Here is a 16,331-nt window from a genome sequence, read left to right as displayed (position 1 = left end):
CAGCCATGAGAGGACACCCTGTCCTCCCTCAGGCAGCCGCCTGCCTAAGTCAAGGCTCCCACCTCTTACAGCACTTGCCACTCAAACAGCACAGGGGTAGGGAGCACATCTCTCACCTTCACACCATCTTACAGTCCTCCCCTGTTGCCTTGTTACTAAGTAAAAGAACCCTTTTGCTTCCAAACAAAAATGTAAGCCTAAACCCCAAAGTCCAGAACAGGAGCCCCTCTGATGGAGATAGGAAGAGAAAGCCTGCAGCTGGACTTGGAGCCCAGGCTGAATGACTCTGGCACTGAATCCGATGTCTTGACTGCCCTTCCTCTTCTGTGGGCGCCTTGGGCTGATGTGAGGACATGCCTGGGGAATAGCGGGTGGGTGTGGCAGGGGAAGTAGCAAGGGCCAGCATGCTGAGGGCCCCCGGCCACCTGGACTCACCCGGCCTCCTCCAGGCTGGTGCTTGATGTTTTCTGTGGAGCCAACCTTGGAGCGGACGTTCTTCAGATCAGGGGCAGAAGCATTGGTAGAGAGACGGCTCAGCCTCGGGGTAGAGGAGCTGGGCTTGGTGGACATGGGCTTCTTGTCTGAGGAAGGAGTCCCAGAGGGCCGGGAAGGCGGAGGTGTAGGCTTGGCTCGGCTGGGAGCCACTCCTGCCGTGGGGGCTACCCCAGGGACAGTGGTGTTCTTCTTCACGGAACTGGTGGTGGTGGTGGTCTTGGTGCGACTCAAGTCAGCTGCAAAGGTAGGAGTGAGAGATAACAAGGGTTCAGGAGAAGAGAGCAGAAGGGAGTCGTACAGCCACAGAGAGGTAGGGGTTTCTATTAGGGTTCCACAAAGTGGGGGATGGGTGTTACCTGGTGCAGACTTTGTAGCTGTCTTCTTCATGTCTGCAGGTTTTCCCTCAGTCTTGACAGCTGCACAAACATACACTTTTGAACATTAAATGTTTAACAAACTGACCTAGTGAGTGGCTCATCTAATCCTAAGATTCATTCATTCATTCACTCAACAATTACTGGAGGTCCCTTTTGGGCCACGAACTGTGCTAGTCTCTGGGAATAAATGTGGAGTCAAGGGTGAAGACCATGCCCTTCTGGAACATATGTGGCCATGCATTCTATCTCATTCTTTTCTCCAGCCTTGCACGTGCCTTCCACATGGTCTCGGAAGTGGCTTCTCAGCATACACCAGTGGCACTGAACCATTTCTTTTCTATTAGGTAAGCCCATGACCATGATGTGCTGAGCATTGTGAAGTTACCAAGAAAGGGACAGTAATTCCTATCTGGGAGTCCATGAGAATCCCTTTTACTCAAGAATTTTCTGAATATACATAATTGCTAGCCTCGTGTGGAGATCAAGGATCCAATTTTTAGTATACCCCATTAAGGACTAGTGCACAAACAGATGCAGGGCCTTCTGTGACGCTGGCTGGAGCTGGGGCTGGGCAAAGCCAAGGCCTCATTTTCTCCCCACTAGTTCCCATGGGGGCGAAGGGTGACAGTACTCACCAGTGGGCCTCTTGGGCACAGGTGTGGGGGGGCTCCTGCTGCTTGACCCCGCAGAGGCAGGACTGGTGGCAGCTGTGGCTTTTGGAACAGTCTGGGTGCCCCTGGAGCCAGGCCTGAGGGCCGGGACAGAGGCTGGCTTGGATGGCGAGGCTCGCTTCTCAGGAATCTTTGCCTCTGCAATAGGCTGGTAACAGGGAAGTGGGATTAAGAGCTGCAGGTCACTAAGAGCCCCAGAAGGTCACGTTAGAGGACACCAGAAAACAGGACTACTGTGGATTTGGCACTTACTGATTGTAAGTAATCTATGCTGCTCTAACATCTAAGTCCTTCAGACAAAGTGAGAGGCGGGCCATGCAGGGTGCTGTGTTAACTGGAGTTAGGAACTGGGGAGTCTAACTATCTCAATCCAACCTGAACCAGTGAGAATGAACAAAACCAGAAACAGAGACCACATCGCAAATGAAGTTTATCTCAGGATCTAATGTATTGAAATACATTAAATAAATAAATAAATAAATAAATTAATTAATTAATTAATTAAATACATCAGTATTTAATTACTTGACTAAAGATAAATAAATGTGTAAACAACACAAGAAAATAAAAATTATGTTCAAATTCAGTCATTCTTTTGGCTAAGATGTACCCAGGGAATGCTGGGTTAGGGCTGCAAATGGTGAGAATGTTGGCCTAACCAGTCAGATCAGAAGTCTGAGCTCCAACCCTTATTGGGCCCCCAACTCACAGTGTGTTCCAAGGCAAATCACAAGGCCTTTCTGGGCTTTATTTCCTCAGTTGGATAAAAGAGGTCGGAACAGAGCTCTGGGGACCAGCTTTGATGCTATGTAGTGTTAGAGACTAGAGGAAGAGAAGTCTCTGAGAGCACAGGGATAAGATATGGTGGGTGGAGTGGGCAGGCCTGACCACCAGAGGGAATGAGAAGCACTGATGTCACAGTCATGATTGAGAGCACTAGAGGAAAATCTCTCAAGTGCAGATACTTGGCATCTGGGTCACTCTAGCTCGTCTTTCATGGAGGCTGGGCATGTCGTCACTAGTAATGAAGGGAAGGAATCAATTTAGCTTGTTTCCTTCTACAGGAGTAGAAAGGAGTTCCAGGTTACTCACGAGAATAAGCCAAAGCACAGACACAGTGTGTCTAGCTCTTTCACTCTAAGAGAAATGGCCACAAAGGGTAGTATATGTCAGTGGAGATGAGCAGGATACAGCTTAAATGGAAAATCAGCTAAGGAGGTGCTCAGAAATTAAGGGCTGGCATCTAATTAAAGTCTAACCCTGAAAAGGCAGGCTAATGACCATTTCTACAAATGAAGTCCCTTAGTATGGTAGGAAGAACCCTAAGGCTGGAAGTGGAGGAACTAGCTCAGCTACCAGCTCTGTTCAGAATAGATCGCAGCATTTTGTGTAGAGGGGACTCCCTCCTGTCTGCTGTAAGATCTGAGTATAAACCAGATACTCTCTGAGGTCTCCTTCAAATTCTCAGTATTAGGACCATGATTCAGAATAATCTAGTAGGGTCTTCTTTTGCTAATAATAGTGGTAAAATAAGCTGGAAAAAAGGTTTTTGGGATAGACAGCTCTAAAAAATGTGACATCAGGCTTTTGGCTTCAGCAAGAACCAGCCTGCTTTCCTAATTGGAGTTACTCTGCTATTTCTCAATTTAAAATTTCTTTTCTACTGGAATCCTGGATCTACTTATTTTTTCTAAATAAATTCCCCCCCTTTGTTTGCTTCTTCAATCTACCAAAATAAGGATAAAAATAAATTTCATTAGACTTTAGTTTTTAATCAATCTCTCAAAATATTTTCATCTGTTTCTTACCTAAAAAACAAACAACAGTAATAACTGGAATGCAGATCACTTTTCCAGGTAAGCTGTATCTCAAAGCTATAGCTGTCTAAAAGCTGTATAGCAAAAGCCATGAAAGAACAGTGTTGCCAGATGCCCTTAGCATCAGTCAGTGTTGGGAGTCAGCCCTAAGTTCAAATACTGGCTCTGCCACTTATTAGCACTGGACCTTTAGCAAGGCTATTTTGCTGAGCTATAAAATGAGAATACTAATACCCACATCATGGGTTGTTGAGAGACAGAATTAAAGGAATTAACGTATATACAGGAACCAGTACAGTATAGTTCACTGTTACTACTGCAGAGTGAAATTTCAAGAGACCTTCTCTCCTTCCTCAGCCCCCTTCTGTCTGCCTCAGGATTTGCTGTGCCAGGGCTTCAGTCACTCTCCCTCTGCCCTCTTTTTTTGTTTTTTTTTTTTTTGTTAAGATTTTACTTATTTGTTTGAGAGAAAGAGCAGGAGCAGTGGGAAGGGACAGAAGTAGAGGGAGACAAGCAGACTCTGCCTGTAGCAGGGAGTCCAACATGGGGGCTCAATCCCAGGACCCGGAGATCATGACCTCAGCCAAAGGCAGACGCCCAACCAACTGAGTCACCCAGGTGTGCCCCCACCTCCACACTCTTTTTAAAGACTTTATGTATTAGAGAGAGCACACTCAAGAGAGAAAGAGAGAGCAGGGGCAGAGGGAGAGGGAGAAACTGACACCCCCCCCCCCGGCCCCCAGCAGAGAGCCCCAGCTTGATCCCAGGACCTCAGCATTGGGGTCACCTGAGTTGAAGGCAGACACTTAAATGAAACGACAGCCACCCAGGTGCCCTCCCTCTGCCGTCTTATGCAAATAAATCGTCTTCTCATGATCAAGAAAAGCAGTCAACTGGGCAAATGAGGGTCAGAAAGCTATATATTTTAGCATTCTTAGTCTATGACAAGATTTCTCAATTTCTTTGTCAGGTTCCAACCCTAGACTACAATTCTTAGGTTCCACTAATTTTCTTTCTTTTTTTTTTTTTTTAAAGATTTATTTATTCATGAGAGAGAGAGAGAGAGGCAGAGTCACAGGCAGAGGGAGAAGCAGGCTCTATGCAAGGAGCCCGATGTGGGACTCGACCCCGGGACCGGAGGATCACACCCCTAGCTAAAGGCAGCCGCTCAACTGCTGAACCACCCAGGCATCCCCACTAATTTTCTTTACACGATTAGATGATATGCTAACATTTTAACAGGGAGAACTACTGCCCACAATGTACTGAAAGAAAATACCAATACCAAGCTGACTGAAAGGCTCTTCTCAAACAAAACGTTAAGGAAGGTGGCCATAGACTCCACCTGCTCTTCTAGAACAATCCTGTGAAGCCACTGTCACTCCAAATGGACCAGTTTCTAGGCAGTAATATGCGGATGAGCTGGAAAACTGAGGAACTGCAGAGAGAGCCCAGTGAGAGAGGCCCAATGTCAAGAGCAAATGAAGTTGTCACACGTTGTTGGAATCTACAGAGATCAGCTGGAAGACCTTATTCAAAAAAGGAACAGGCAAAAACTCACTTCTGCAGGAGGATTAAAGAGAAAGACAAGGAACCAAATCTGGGGAATATGATGTGGGAACTTACACCAAAAAGAGTACCCGACAGTATGAGGAGTAGGCCAAAATGGCTATCAAGTGTTCAAACAGGAAGAGTAAGGAAGAACTGGGGGAAAGGAAAAGAAACGTAAGCAGATGCAGTACTGCCTCCGAGCAGGGCAGGGAAAGGTACAAAGTCTGAAAGGCCTTCAGAGACTACAGATGCCCTGAGGGCCCTCAAGATTTTCAAGTCTCCTTCCTCTCCTTCCCCCATTCCACCTGCTTGGTTCCACTGCCCGGCAGCAATGAGAGGGATCAGGCCCTAGGAGGGGAGATGGTTTCCCTGGCACAGGGCTTTGGTGGCTACTCACCTTGGGTTTTGCGTCTTTTGAAGGTAAGGTGGAAGGCCTGGCAGTGGCGGCAGCAGGGCGTTTGGGCGGGGCAGCCGGCACTAAGCCTGCAGCGAGGCTCATGGGCTTTTTATTTGACCCACCCAAGGTGGTGGGAGCCGGCTGCTTAGGGAGAGGAGTGGGCTGAGTTTTGGCTTTCGATGTTGAAGTCTTGGCAGGTTGAGTGGTGGCCAAAGGCTTTAAGTTGATTTGTTGTTTTGTTTTGTTTTGTTTTGTTTAAAGGCCAACATCGAACACACAGACAAAAATAAAGACAAATTAAAAAAAGTATAAATTGCACAATTCAAAGTAAAATCATAAGCAATGAGGATATATGCAACTGAAAAGCAGCATTCTGTTCTTCTGAGCTTGGTAAAGAGCGGAAAGAAGCCATGAGAAGGATAGAGAAAATTGGGAATGTGTTCTTTTTTTTTTTTTTTTTTAATTTTTATTTATTTATGATAGTCACAGAGAGAGAGAGAGAGAGAGGCAGAGACACAGGCAGAGGGAGAAACAGGCTCCATGCACCGGGAGCCTGACGTGGGACTCGATCCTGGGTCTCCAGGATCGCGCCCTGGGTCAAAGGCAGGCGCCAAACCGCTGCGCCACCCAGGGATCCCGGGAATGTGTTCTTAATGGCAGTGTCACGAATTCCAGTAGTTCAGTTAACTGAAGACTTAAATTCTGTAACAGCTTTAAACAATTAACTAACTTCTGATGGCTGCAATAGTTCTCTGAAGAAAAGTCACCAGCAGGTGATTAACACTGTCATTATTTGTGCCTTGTGGGGCAACATCAGCTTGGTTCTGGGACCACATTGAAGTGTGGCATTTGTACTCTCCAATGAGTTATCAGTAAGTGTCTGAAGCTTTGATCCACCTTAAAAACCCGTGTTCTCTTTTCACGAATGCAGATTTCAGAATCTATTTCTGAATAGTTTTGCAAATCCCTTTATTGTTGTTGTTAAGGGAAGCAGAAACAACCTCTACAGAACATTTCTACACGGATTCAAGATAATGGGGTCAAAGGCAGAGATTTTAAGGACTGAGTTAGGCTACTATGGCAAAATATGAATATTTTCTAGAAATGTCCAAAATTGGGGAAGGGTTACTAATAGCTCAGAAAAAAAGAAATTTCATTCATGATTCAAGCAATAATAGCAGAAGATACTGTTTTTAAAAATGGTAGTAGGAGAAGACAACCCACCGCTCTGGGGACTACCTTTGTCTTCTTCTCCGGGCTTGGTGGGAGCTCCTTGTTCGGAGGGGTGGTGATGTCATTTCCGGTCACACTCCCAGCAGGCCGTCCTTCTTCTGGCTTACTTATTCCTAAGTGAGGGTAAAGTTATGCTAAGCAAATGTTTTTTGTATTCATTTCGAAAATTCAAGTCTTAGGAGAGACAGACCACTGACTACTAGCACTCCATTCTGAAGAAAATCCACAGGGCTGTGCTCTGTAATGTAGACAACACTCCCCAGTCCCTCTCACTGTGACAAGACCGTTTTAGATTCCAGAGAGTCAGGCAGCCTGTCCCTGTGGAGAAGCAACCTAAGTGGGATTGGCACAAATGGCCAATGGAAGGAGACAGCCCTTAAAGTTTGGTTTCCCTTCCCTGGAGACTAGCAAAGGGGTTCTGTCACCCAACCACTAACTCCCCGAGCACAGAGGCGACAAAAACCTCTTCTACTGGAGTTTATCTCTTGGAATAAAGGTTGCTGAAAGATGGGCTAAGAGCCAGAGATCATCCAATGTCCTCCCCTTACTTCCTTTCCCTGTAAAGCACCACTTTATGGAGGATGCGAGATTAACTTGATCTGGTTCTCGCGGTGACCTAGATTTCCAACAGGGCTGAGGAGACCCATGAAATCAGACCCTAAGGCTATGCCCAGCTGCACCACTGTGGGGACGTAACTCCAGATCTCAATAGGGCTACACCTGAATGCATTGAAATACTGTGCAAATTATAATCTGGCTGTGGGAAAGACCTTTCTATATGGCATAAAATCCAGAAGCCACAGAAAATCAGTTTGACTAAGGAAAAATTTAAAAAAGAAAAAAATTTCAACATAGCCTAAAAAAAGGAAAATGATAAGAAAAGTCAGAAGGCAGACAATAAACAGGAGAAAAACTATTCAACATCACATCAAAGACAAAGAGCTTATTATATGAATTACTCCTATAAATCGATAACTCCTATAAAAGCCAACAACCCACTAGAATAATGGCCCAATGAGTATGAACACAGGCTACAGAAAAAGAAGTATAAATCAAAATACAAATTGGAAATAATAAAAGATGGCCAATGTTTCAGAGAAATGAAAATTAAAACCACAATGAGATGCCATTTTTAACCTAACATATTGTCAGAAGTTAAAACAGGCTCTGGGAATAAATAAGGATATTTGCTGTTGGTAAGTATGGACTGGTACAATTCTCATGCAGGGCAATCTTGCGGTGGCTCTGAAGATTAGATAGTGAAGTGTAGATAAATTCTAATCCAGATATCCAATTTCCAGAAATTTGTTTTAGAAGTATATTCACACAGCAGCAAAACAGCAAATATCAAGGTCTTCATCAGAGCATTGTATCTAACAGCACAGAACGGAAACACCCTGGAAGTCTGTTAATAGAAACAAGATTAAAGCATCATGGCAGAAACGTCAGTGTAATTTCTGCATCTGAAAAAATGAAGCATGACTAACGTGGAACAATCCCTATTAAGTGAAGAATAAAAGGAAGGCACAGGAAAGTAAGGTACCATGAAATCCGTTTGTCTAGAGAAGGGATGGGGGCAAAATACATTTCTAATGAAAATACACTTGTGCGTGCATTTTGACAAGGCCTTTGTAAGGAACTTAATTTGCAGAGTAGTGGGGCACAGACCTAAGTGGATGGGAGGCTTTATTTTAAACATTTTAAAACACTGATCTGAAGAAATTACAGAGTCACTAGAAGTTGCAAAGAAGTATACAGGGAGGTAGGTTCTGTGTACACTGCACCTAGCCTCCCCTGACACTACCTCCTGCCTAAGCACAGCACACTATCAAAACCAGGACACTGATTTCAGTACAAGCCACAGAGCTTACTCAGATGTTTCCAGTTCTCCATGCACTCACCTGTGTGCGCAGATACACAGTGCCATACAATTTTAGCACGTGTAATTTTACGTAACCACTACTAACAATCAGGGCAGAGAAGTGTGCCATTACCACCGGGCTCCCTCATGTCACCCTTTTAGAGCCACCTCCCCCTCCCTTTTCTAATCCTAAAATCTCTGGCAACCACTAATCTGCTCTCCATCTCTAGAACATTATCTCAAGAATATTACATAAATGGAATCATACAGTATGTTCCCTTCTGTGTTCGGCTTCTTTCACCCAGCATAATGCTTCTGAGATGCATCAGTGTTGTTGCATGGATCAGCAATTAGTTTCCTTTCATTGCTGACCATATTCCCCAGTCTGGCTCTAGCACAGTTTTACTATTCACCTACTGAGGCTATAAACATTGATGCACAGGATTTTTATGAAAATGGTGTCACTGTTGGTATATGGAAATGTAGTTAATTCCATCCTATGACCTTGCTGAAATTACTTATTGGTTCTAGGAGATTTTTTAGGTAGATTCCTTGGAATTTTCGATACAATCATGGCACCTGCAAAAAGAGCCAGATTTCTTTCTTCCTTTCTAATCTATATGCTCTTTTATTTCTTTTTACTTTGTTGTGCTAATCAGAACTTCCAGAATAACTATTAAGTAGGTGTGGTAGGAAAAGGCACCCTTGCCTTCTTCCCAGTCTATGGGGGAAAGCACTTGGTATTTCACTATTAAATGTGGTATTACAGTAGGCTTTTTTGTAGATTAAGTTGATCAAGTTGAGAAAGTTCTTCTAACCTTTGATGAGTGTTTTATCATAAATGGGTGTAGGGTTTTGTTGAGAGCATTTCTGTGCTTATGAATTTTTTTTAGATTGTTGATATGGATTATGTGGATTTGGTTTTTTGATTACTAAGCCAGCCAAGTCTATCTGGGATAAATTCCATTGGGCTGTTGTGTATAGTTATTTTTATTATGTTGCTCAAAGTGATGTTAATATTTTACATCCAAGTCATGAGAGATACTGGTCCTGTGTTTGTTTTGTACTGTCTTTGTCCTGTTTTGGTATCAGACAAATACACACTTCATAAAATGAATGAGAAGTATTCCCTCCTCTTACATTTTCTGGAAGAGAATGTGTAAAACTGGTGTTAATTATTCTTTAAATATAAGGTGATCCCCCACAGTGAATCCCTCAGGAACTTTTTAATTAAAAAATCTAATTTCATTAATGGTTACTCAGGTTATCTCTTTCATCTTGGGTGAGTTATGTAATTTGTGGTTTCCAAGGAATTTCTGCTAAATTTTAAAATCTGGTGGTGTAAAGATTCTGCTGCTGTTCACTTCTATGTTTTTAATGGCCATAGTGATATCCCCTATTCCTGTTGTTAGTAGTTTGTGGATTCTTTTTATCTTTGGCAATTCTGTTCTAGGTTTACCAACCATATTGGTAATTTTTTAAAAAGATTTTATCTTTTGGGGTGCCTGGATGGCTCAGTGGTTGAGCATCTGCCTTTGGCTCAGGTCGTGATCTGGGGATTGAGTCCCGCGTAGAGTCCTTCATCAAGCCCCCCTGTGAGGAGCCTGCTTCTCCCTCTGCCCATGTTTCTGCCTCTCTGTGTCTCCCATGAATAAATAAAATCTTAAAAAAAAAAAAAGATTTTATCTTTATTTCAGAGAGAGAACATGAGTGGTGAGAAGGAACAGAGAGGGAGAGGGAGAAGCAGACTCCCTACTGAACAGGGAGCCCAATGCAGAGCTTTATCCCAGGACCCTGGGATCATGATCTGAGCTGAAGGCAGACATTTAACCAACTGAGCCACCCAAATGCCCTTATTTTAAAATTTTCCTGTGATAACTTCCTCCTTGATCCATGGATTATTAAGAAGTGTACTTTTAATTTCCAAATGATTAAAGATTTTCCTGTGGTCTAATTATTGGTTTTTAATTTGATTCCATTATGGCCATACACCAATCTTTACACCCCCATTATGGCCATACAACATATTCTGTATGATTTTAATCTTTTAGATATATTGAAGTTCATTTTATGACCTAGGATCCATCTTGGCAAATATTCCTTGGGTGCTTGAAAAGAATATATATTCAATTTTTTTGTTGTTGGGTGGAATTTCTGTAAATGTCAACTGGATCTTGTTGTGTGATGGTATTGTTAAGTTATTCTTTATCTTTGCTAATATTCTGTCCAAGAGTTATATCAATTGTTTAGACTGGGATATAGAAGTCCTGAACCATAACTATGGATTTATCTATTTTTCCTTTCAGCGCCATCATTTTTTGTATCATATACATTTTGAAGCTCTGCCTTTTGGTGCATATACATTTAGAATTGCTCCATTTTCTGATGGACTGATTCTTTATTCTTTGCTCTAAAGTCCACTTTGATATTAATATAGCCACTTAAAAAATTTAATGTTAACATGATATATCTTTTTCCATCTTTTACTTTCAACCGTGTATCTATGGTCATTATAATTGATATGCATTTCTTGTAGACAGCGTGTACTTCAGTAATTTTTAAACAATCTATTCTTTCAATCTCTGCCTTTTAGTTGTAATATTTAGACTACTTGCATTTAAATTTATTATTGATAGGCTAGGGCTTATACTGCCATTTAATTACTTGGTTTTTTTCCCCCCTCTGGACTTCAATTTTAATTACTTGGAAACAACAATACCAAATGTTTAAACATCCATTATAATTGCTATACCATGTAATCGGCATTGTTTAAATCTGATCAGCTACATAAAACTCATCCATTTTTCTTTTTAAAAAAAAGGTGGTAGAAATCCCAAAGAATGAAGGAGACATTATTAATTAAAGGTCACATTTACTAATCTAGCACCGTAATTCCATCTTAGGCCATCTCAAGTGGCTGGAAAGAGGAAATGAAGAGGTGAGAATGCTGGAAAAGCACAGTTCTTAACTCATGGCCCCATTTGTGCTCCCAGGGCACGCAGGATTCAGCAGAGAGGAAAATCACTGAGGCTGGAATTTAAAACAAAAACCTGTGATTCAAATGGTAAAGAGGCCCTCAAGAACAGAAGAATCAGAATATCCAGAAGGTAGTTCGAGAGCCCATTTCATGACTAGGAGGTTTCTTTTTGGCATCCAAGTCCTTTTTAATTTCTCCAAGTTCTTTAGCCAGGTGTGATATGTCACAGTTCTGAGCCAGATACATTCCAACCATGGTGCCAAAAGTAAATCCAAGCAGGAACTGGAGCATGGGGTCAGCAAGAAGGGCACAGAGGGCGGCTCTGTTTTTTTTATTTGTTCCCTGTTTCTATTGCCTTCCCCTGTGGGCTACTTGAACATTCTTAAAAATTCCATTTTGACTTTTTACTTTTGAATATATGGCTTTGCTTAGTTTCATTTAGGATCTTTTATCCTCTCCACTTTTTACACAGAATGTCTTAGGTATTTCCTTTTCATACATCCAGCACCACATCAGATGGTACTGTAATTTTTGCTTCGATCATCAGGTATGATTTTTAAAATTCATGAGGATAGTCCACTTATATTTACCCCTATTTTTTATCCGTTCCATTGTTCTCATTGTTCTTTCATTTCTGAAATTCCAAGCCTCCTCCTGTAATGGTATCTTATCTTTTTGAAGAGCTTCCTTTAAGCCTTTCTCTAAGAGTATATCTGCTAGCAACAAATCCTCTTAGTTTTCTTTTATGAATGTCATTATTTTTCCCTTTATTCCTGAAGGATAGTTTTGCCAGATATAGAACTTGCAGTTGATTGTTCTTACCTTTTTTCTTTTTTAAGATTTTTATTTATTTGAGAGAGAGAGAGAGAGAGAGAAAATGAATGAGCAAGGGAAAGGGCAAAGGGAGAGGGAGAAGCAGACTCACTGCCGAGCAGGGAGCCTGATGCGGGGCTCAATCACAGGACCCTGGGATCACGACATGAGCCAAAGACAGACAGACCCTCAACCGACTGAGCCACCCAGGCACCCCTGACTATTCTTTTAGTCCTCGAAACACGTTGTGCCACTTCCTCCTGCCCTCATAGTTTCTGATAAGAATCACGCTGTCATCTGAACTGCTGTTCCCCAACAACTAATGTTTTATTTCTCTCCGGTTGTTTTACAGGGTTTTTTTTTTTTTTTTGGTCTTTAGTTCTCGGAGTATAATTATATGTCTTGGTGTAGACTTCCTTAGGTTTTTCTCTTTAAGGTTCATTCAGTTTCATGAATCTGTAGATTTAAGTCTTCTAACAAATTTGGGAAAATTTCAGTCCTTATTTCTTCCAATAGCTGTTCAGTCTCATGGTCTTTCTCATCTCTTGGGATTCCAATGATCTGAATGTGAGATCTTGTATTATTGTTCCTGAAATCTCTGAGTAGCTAAAGTATTTTTTTCGGCCTATTTTCTCTGCTGTTCAGATGGAATAAATTCTATTGATCTGTGTTCAAGTTCACTGATTCTGATCTTTTGACATTTCCAGTGCAATAACTGAGCCCATCTGACATGTTTTTTTTTTTTTTTTTTTTATGTATTATAGTCACAGAGAGAGAGAGAGAGAGAGAGGCAGAGACACAGGCAGAGGGAGAAGCAGGCTCCATGCACCGGGAGCCTGATGTGGGATTCGATCCCGGGTCTCCAGGATCGCGCCCTGGGCCAAAGGCAGGCGCCAAACCGCTGCGCCACCCAGGGATCCCTGACATGTTTTTTTATTTAATTATTGTATATTCCCTATCTGCAATTTCCATTTTGGAATTTTTTATAACTTGTTTCTTTGCTGGTATTTTCTAGCTTTTCATTTGTTTCAAGATAATTTATCATTTCTTGTTGAAGCAATTTGATAATGGCTGCTTTAAAATCTTAATTTTGTATGTTTGCATGTAATCACTGTTTAAATTGGGCATGCATGTTCTAGGTGTAGTTTCAATGACAATTTCGTTGTCAGAGCTCTTGCAATGCAATTCTGGCCTGCTGTGTTCTAGCTACATACAACTATCACTCAATCCCTGCTGGTACTTCCAGGCACTTCCCTAGGTCAGGTGGTTTCACTAGATGCGAGCTGAGTGATGTTGGACCCATAGAATGCAGTTTCTCCTGGCCTATTCTCTGGCTGCCTGGTGTTGGCTGACTTCCTGATCAATCTCTGCAGGTACTGCAGGGAGAAGTTAGCAACTACCTGGCCTTTTGCTGCTGGAGGGAAGAGTGTAGGAGGAAACCTCCGAAGGTCCCCCTTCTGCTCCTGGATGAAAGGCTAGAAGACACCAGGCCTGTGGGTGTCACTGGTGCTGTCACCTGGTGGGGGACTAGGGATAGGTCATACTGTAGTGTGGAACAGGCAACAGGTAGGCCCTCTTGAGCATTGCTCAGCAGGACTAAGCCCACTGCTATTGCTGATGATTGGTAGGGTAAGAGAGCTTCACCTTTCCTAGTCTTTTGGAAGGGGAAAGTAGGCTTTTCATTTTTTCCTTCTCTTCCCCTTCATCCTTTGGGTATCTATGCTTGTTGGCATTTTGAGGTTGCAGGAACTCCACAGGGCCCAGAGCTGGGTACATGGAAGATTACATGACAAAACCCACACAACTCACTGTGCACTGCCCTTCCTCAAGTCCTAAGCTCCTTACCCAGTCTGCCCTCTTGTTTCTACCTTTCAGATTCCTTTAATAATTGTCTGCTGAATTCTTTTCAGTGTATTTAGAGGAGAGGAGCAAGAAAAAGAAAATCGAGTGGTCTTATCTTTTGTACTTTTGATGTTTGAGACCCTATGTATTTTTAGTCAAAACTGAATTTGCTTTGTTTTAAAATTATGAGGGCACTTGGGTGGCTCAGAAGTGTTTGACTTCGGCTCAGGTCGTGATCCCAGAGTCCTGGGATTGAGCCCCATGTCAGGCTCCCTTCTCCCTCTCCTTGACCCTCTTCCTCTGCCCCTCCTGCTGCTTGTGCACATGCTCTCTAATAAATAAATGAAATCAGAAGAAAGAAGAAAGAAGAAGAAGAAGAAGAAGAAGAGGAGGAGGAGGAGGAAGAGGAAGGAGAAGAAGAAAAACAAACACTATGCAAGGCTGCTAATATCTTTTTTTCTAAAGGAAGCTGAAAGAATATCTTACCAAATGTGTGTCTTATTGCCATTAGCCTCAGACCACTATGAACATTTTTAATAGGATTTTTTCAGTAAACAACATGAACACAAAGTCCTGCTGCCTATGATATAAACATGTAACATCTCAACCTGTTTAAGTAACTGTCACCTAGTGAAAAACACTTGACACACACATAAGCAGAAACTGCTGGCTCCCTCCCAGATGGTGCTTCTCACCAGTGGCCTCCATCCTAGTCTCAAGGGTCTATGCCAACCAATTGCTAGAGACCACCAAAAGTCCTCATAGTTTTGAAAAAGAATGCTCAAAATAGAACTCATAACTGTTCCACAAAACTTCTCCCTTCTGTTGGATTCTTCTAGTATTTGTGCTACTACCTGCTGGGAAACAAAAGAGAAGTCGTAGCATCACCTTTGACTCCTCTCTCTCTCTCTCTCTCTCTCTCTCTCACCTTCCACACACAGTTTTCAAGTCGTTGATTAGTTAATTTCACCTGTTATATTTCCCCTTCATGTCATATCTGACCTGCTACTATTACATGAATCCAGCTGTTGTCACAAGAATTTTTGCCTTCCAGTTCATCTTATCTACTGAGAACAGACGAATCATTCCAAAGCTGACTTTGGGCCACATTATTGTCAGAGGCAGCCACCAGTTTTTTTTTTTTTTTTAAACATCTTCCTGTATTTGAGATTTGGGTTCCAAACAACTCTTTAGACTTGTTCTCCCATTATTTCTGGCCACGTATGTACAAATGGCTTGGACATGTTTGCTCAACTCACACTCTTCTCCTAAGAGGCTCCCAGATGAATGAGGTAAACGGATATAAGAGTACATATAAGGTAGCATCACATGGGGCACAGAGCCCAAACCATGGCAATCCAATGTCTTATGCGGACCAGGGTCACCAAGGAAGTAAGAGATGGCAGAAGAAAAATATTCTCAGAAGGGAAGAGAATGGAACACATGTTAAGGGCAAAGCAGATGTCTTGAAAGGCACACAATGGCTGCAGCCGGGATACACTTCCTGCGATTGGATTCCCTGAGACTCCCTGTCAATAAACACCTTTTTAATATATTGGAGTTCCTCTGAGTGTGTTTCCGTTCTTTGAAATTAAGTAATCCTTACAAAGGTGCCCCATGAATACTGGTCCTTGTTCTTTTACCTAATGTGAGCTGTCTGGGCTTCACACCTTTGTTTACACAGGTTCCTTTGCCTGAAAGGCTTTCCCTCGCAATGTTAGACATCCAAGGCTTCCAAACCACCTCCTCCAGGTAGTGTCCATGATTCACAACTCCCTCACTGTTCCTTTCCCCCACTCCAATCAGATTATAACTTGCTTGACAACGTAATGACAATATCCAGCAACCAGCATATGGTAAGCGTGTTAAGTAAATGAATCTTTTTTTTAAAAAAGATTTTATTTATTTATTCATAGAGATGCAGGAGAGAGAGAGAGAGAGAGAGAGAGAGAGAGGCAGAGACACAAGCAGGCTCCATGCAGAGAGCCTGACGTGGGACTCGATCCAGGGTCTCCAGATCATGCCCTGGGCTGCAGGCGGCGCTAAACAGCTGCGCCACCAGGGCTGCCCAATAAATGAATCTTTATCTAGTTTTACCTACCTAGTGTTTAGCAGTGTCAGCACTTAAACATTTTCTTAGGTGAATAGATCAGTGAGGTTTGCAAGTTACTTGACATTCTTTTCCTACCACCATGAACTTCTGTTAGCATGAACGGGGATGAACTCGTTTTGAAATAAACAAAAATCTGCGCTCATTACCACCTAGAAGGTGTATGGCACAAGACCAGGCACCAGCG

At 42.5% G+C, this 16,331-nt stretch overlaps 2 protein-coding genes across 51 annotated transcripts in view; both read right to left on the bottom strand.

Moving 5' to 3' along the window:
* The window catches only part of MAP4 (microtubule associated protein 4), a 199,713-nt gene that overhangs the window by 16,579 nt on the left and 166,803 nt on the right, over window positions 1-16,331 (bottom strand). For 26 of the 50 annotated variants that reach the window (XM_025988942.2, XM_072722362.1, XM_072722363.1 and 23 more), the window contains 5 exons: window positions 6,548-6,654; window positions 5,309-5,524; window positions 1,508-1,691; window positions 852-911; window positions 436-731 (listed from right to left, as the gene is read on the bottom strand). In XM_025988942.2, the coding sequence (XP_025844727.1) occupies window positions 436-731; window positions 852-911; window positions 1,508-1,691; window positions 5,309-5,524; window positions 6,548-6,654 (863 nt within the window). Of the gene's footprint in view, window positions 1-435; window positions 732-851; window positions 912-1,507; window positions 1,692-5,308; window positions 5,525-6,532; window positions 6,655-16,331 lie in introns of all 50 variants that reach the window. The other 24 variants (XM_025988995.2, XM_072722381.1, XM_072722365.1 and 21 more) reach the window with 2 other exon arrangements.
* Window positions 11,365-11,818, bottom strand: LOC112912298 (short transmembrane mitochondrial protein 1-like). Its single transcript, XM_072722393.1, has one exon. It carries the CDS (start codon window positions 11,668-11,670, stop codon window positions 11,494-11,496), a length of 177 nt encoding a protein of 58 aa, XP_072578494.1. The 5' UTR covers window positions 11,671-11,818; the 3' UTR covers window positions 11,365-11,493.

Source organism: Vulpes vulpes, chromosome 9, assembly GCF_048418805.1.
Source record: "Vulpes vulpes isolate BD-2025 chromosome 9, VulVul3, whole genome shotgun sequence".
Classification (NCBI taxonomy): Eukaryota; Metazoa; Chordata; class Mammalia; order Carnivora; family Canidae; genus Vulpes; species Vulpes vulpes.
This window is presented reverse-complemented; position numbering and strand designations above follow the sequence as displayed.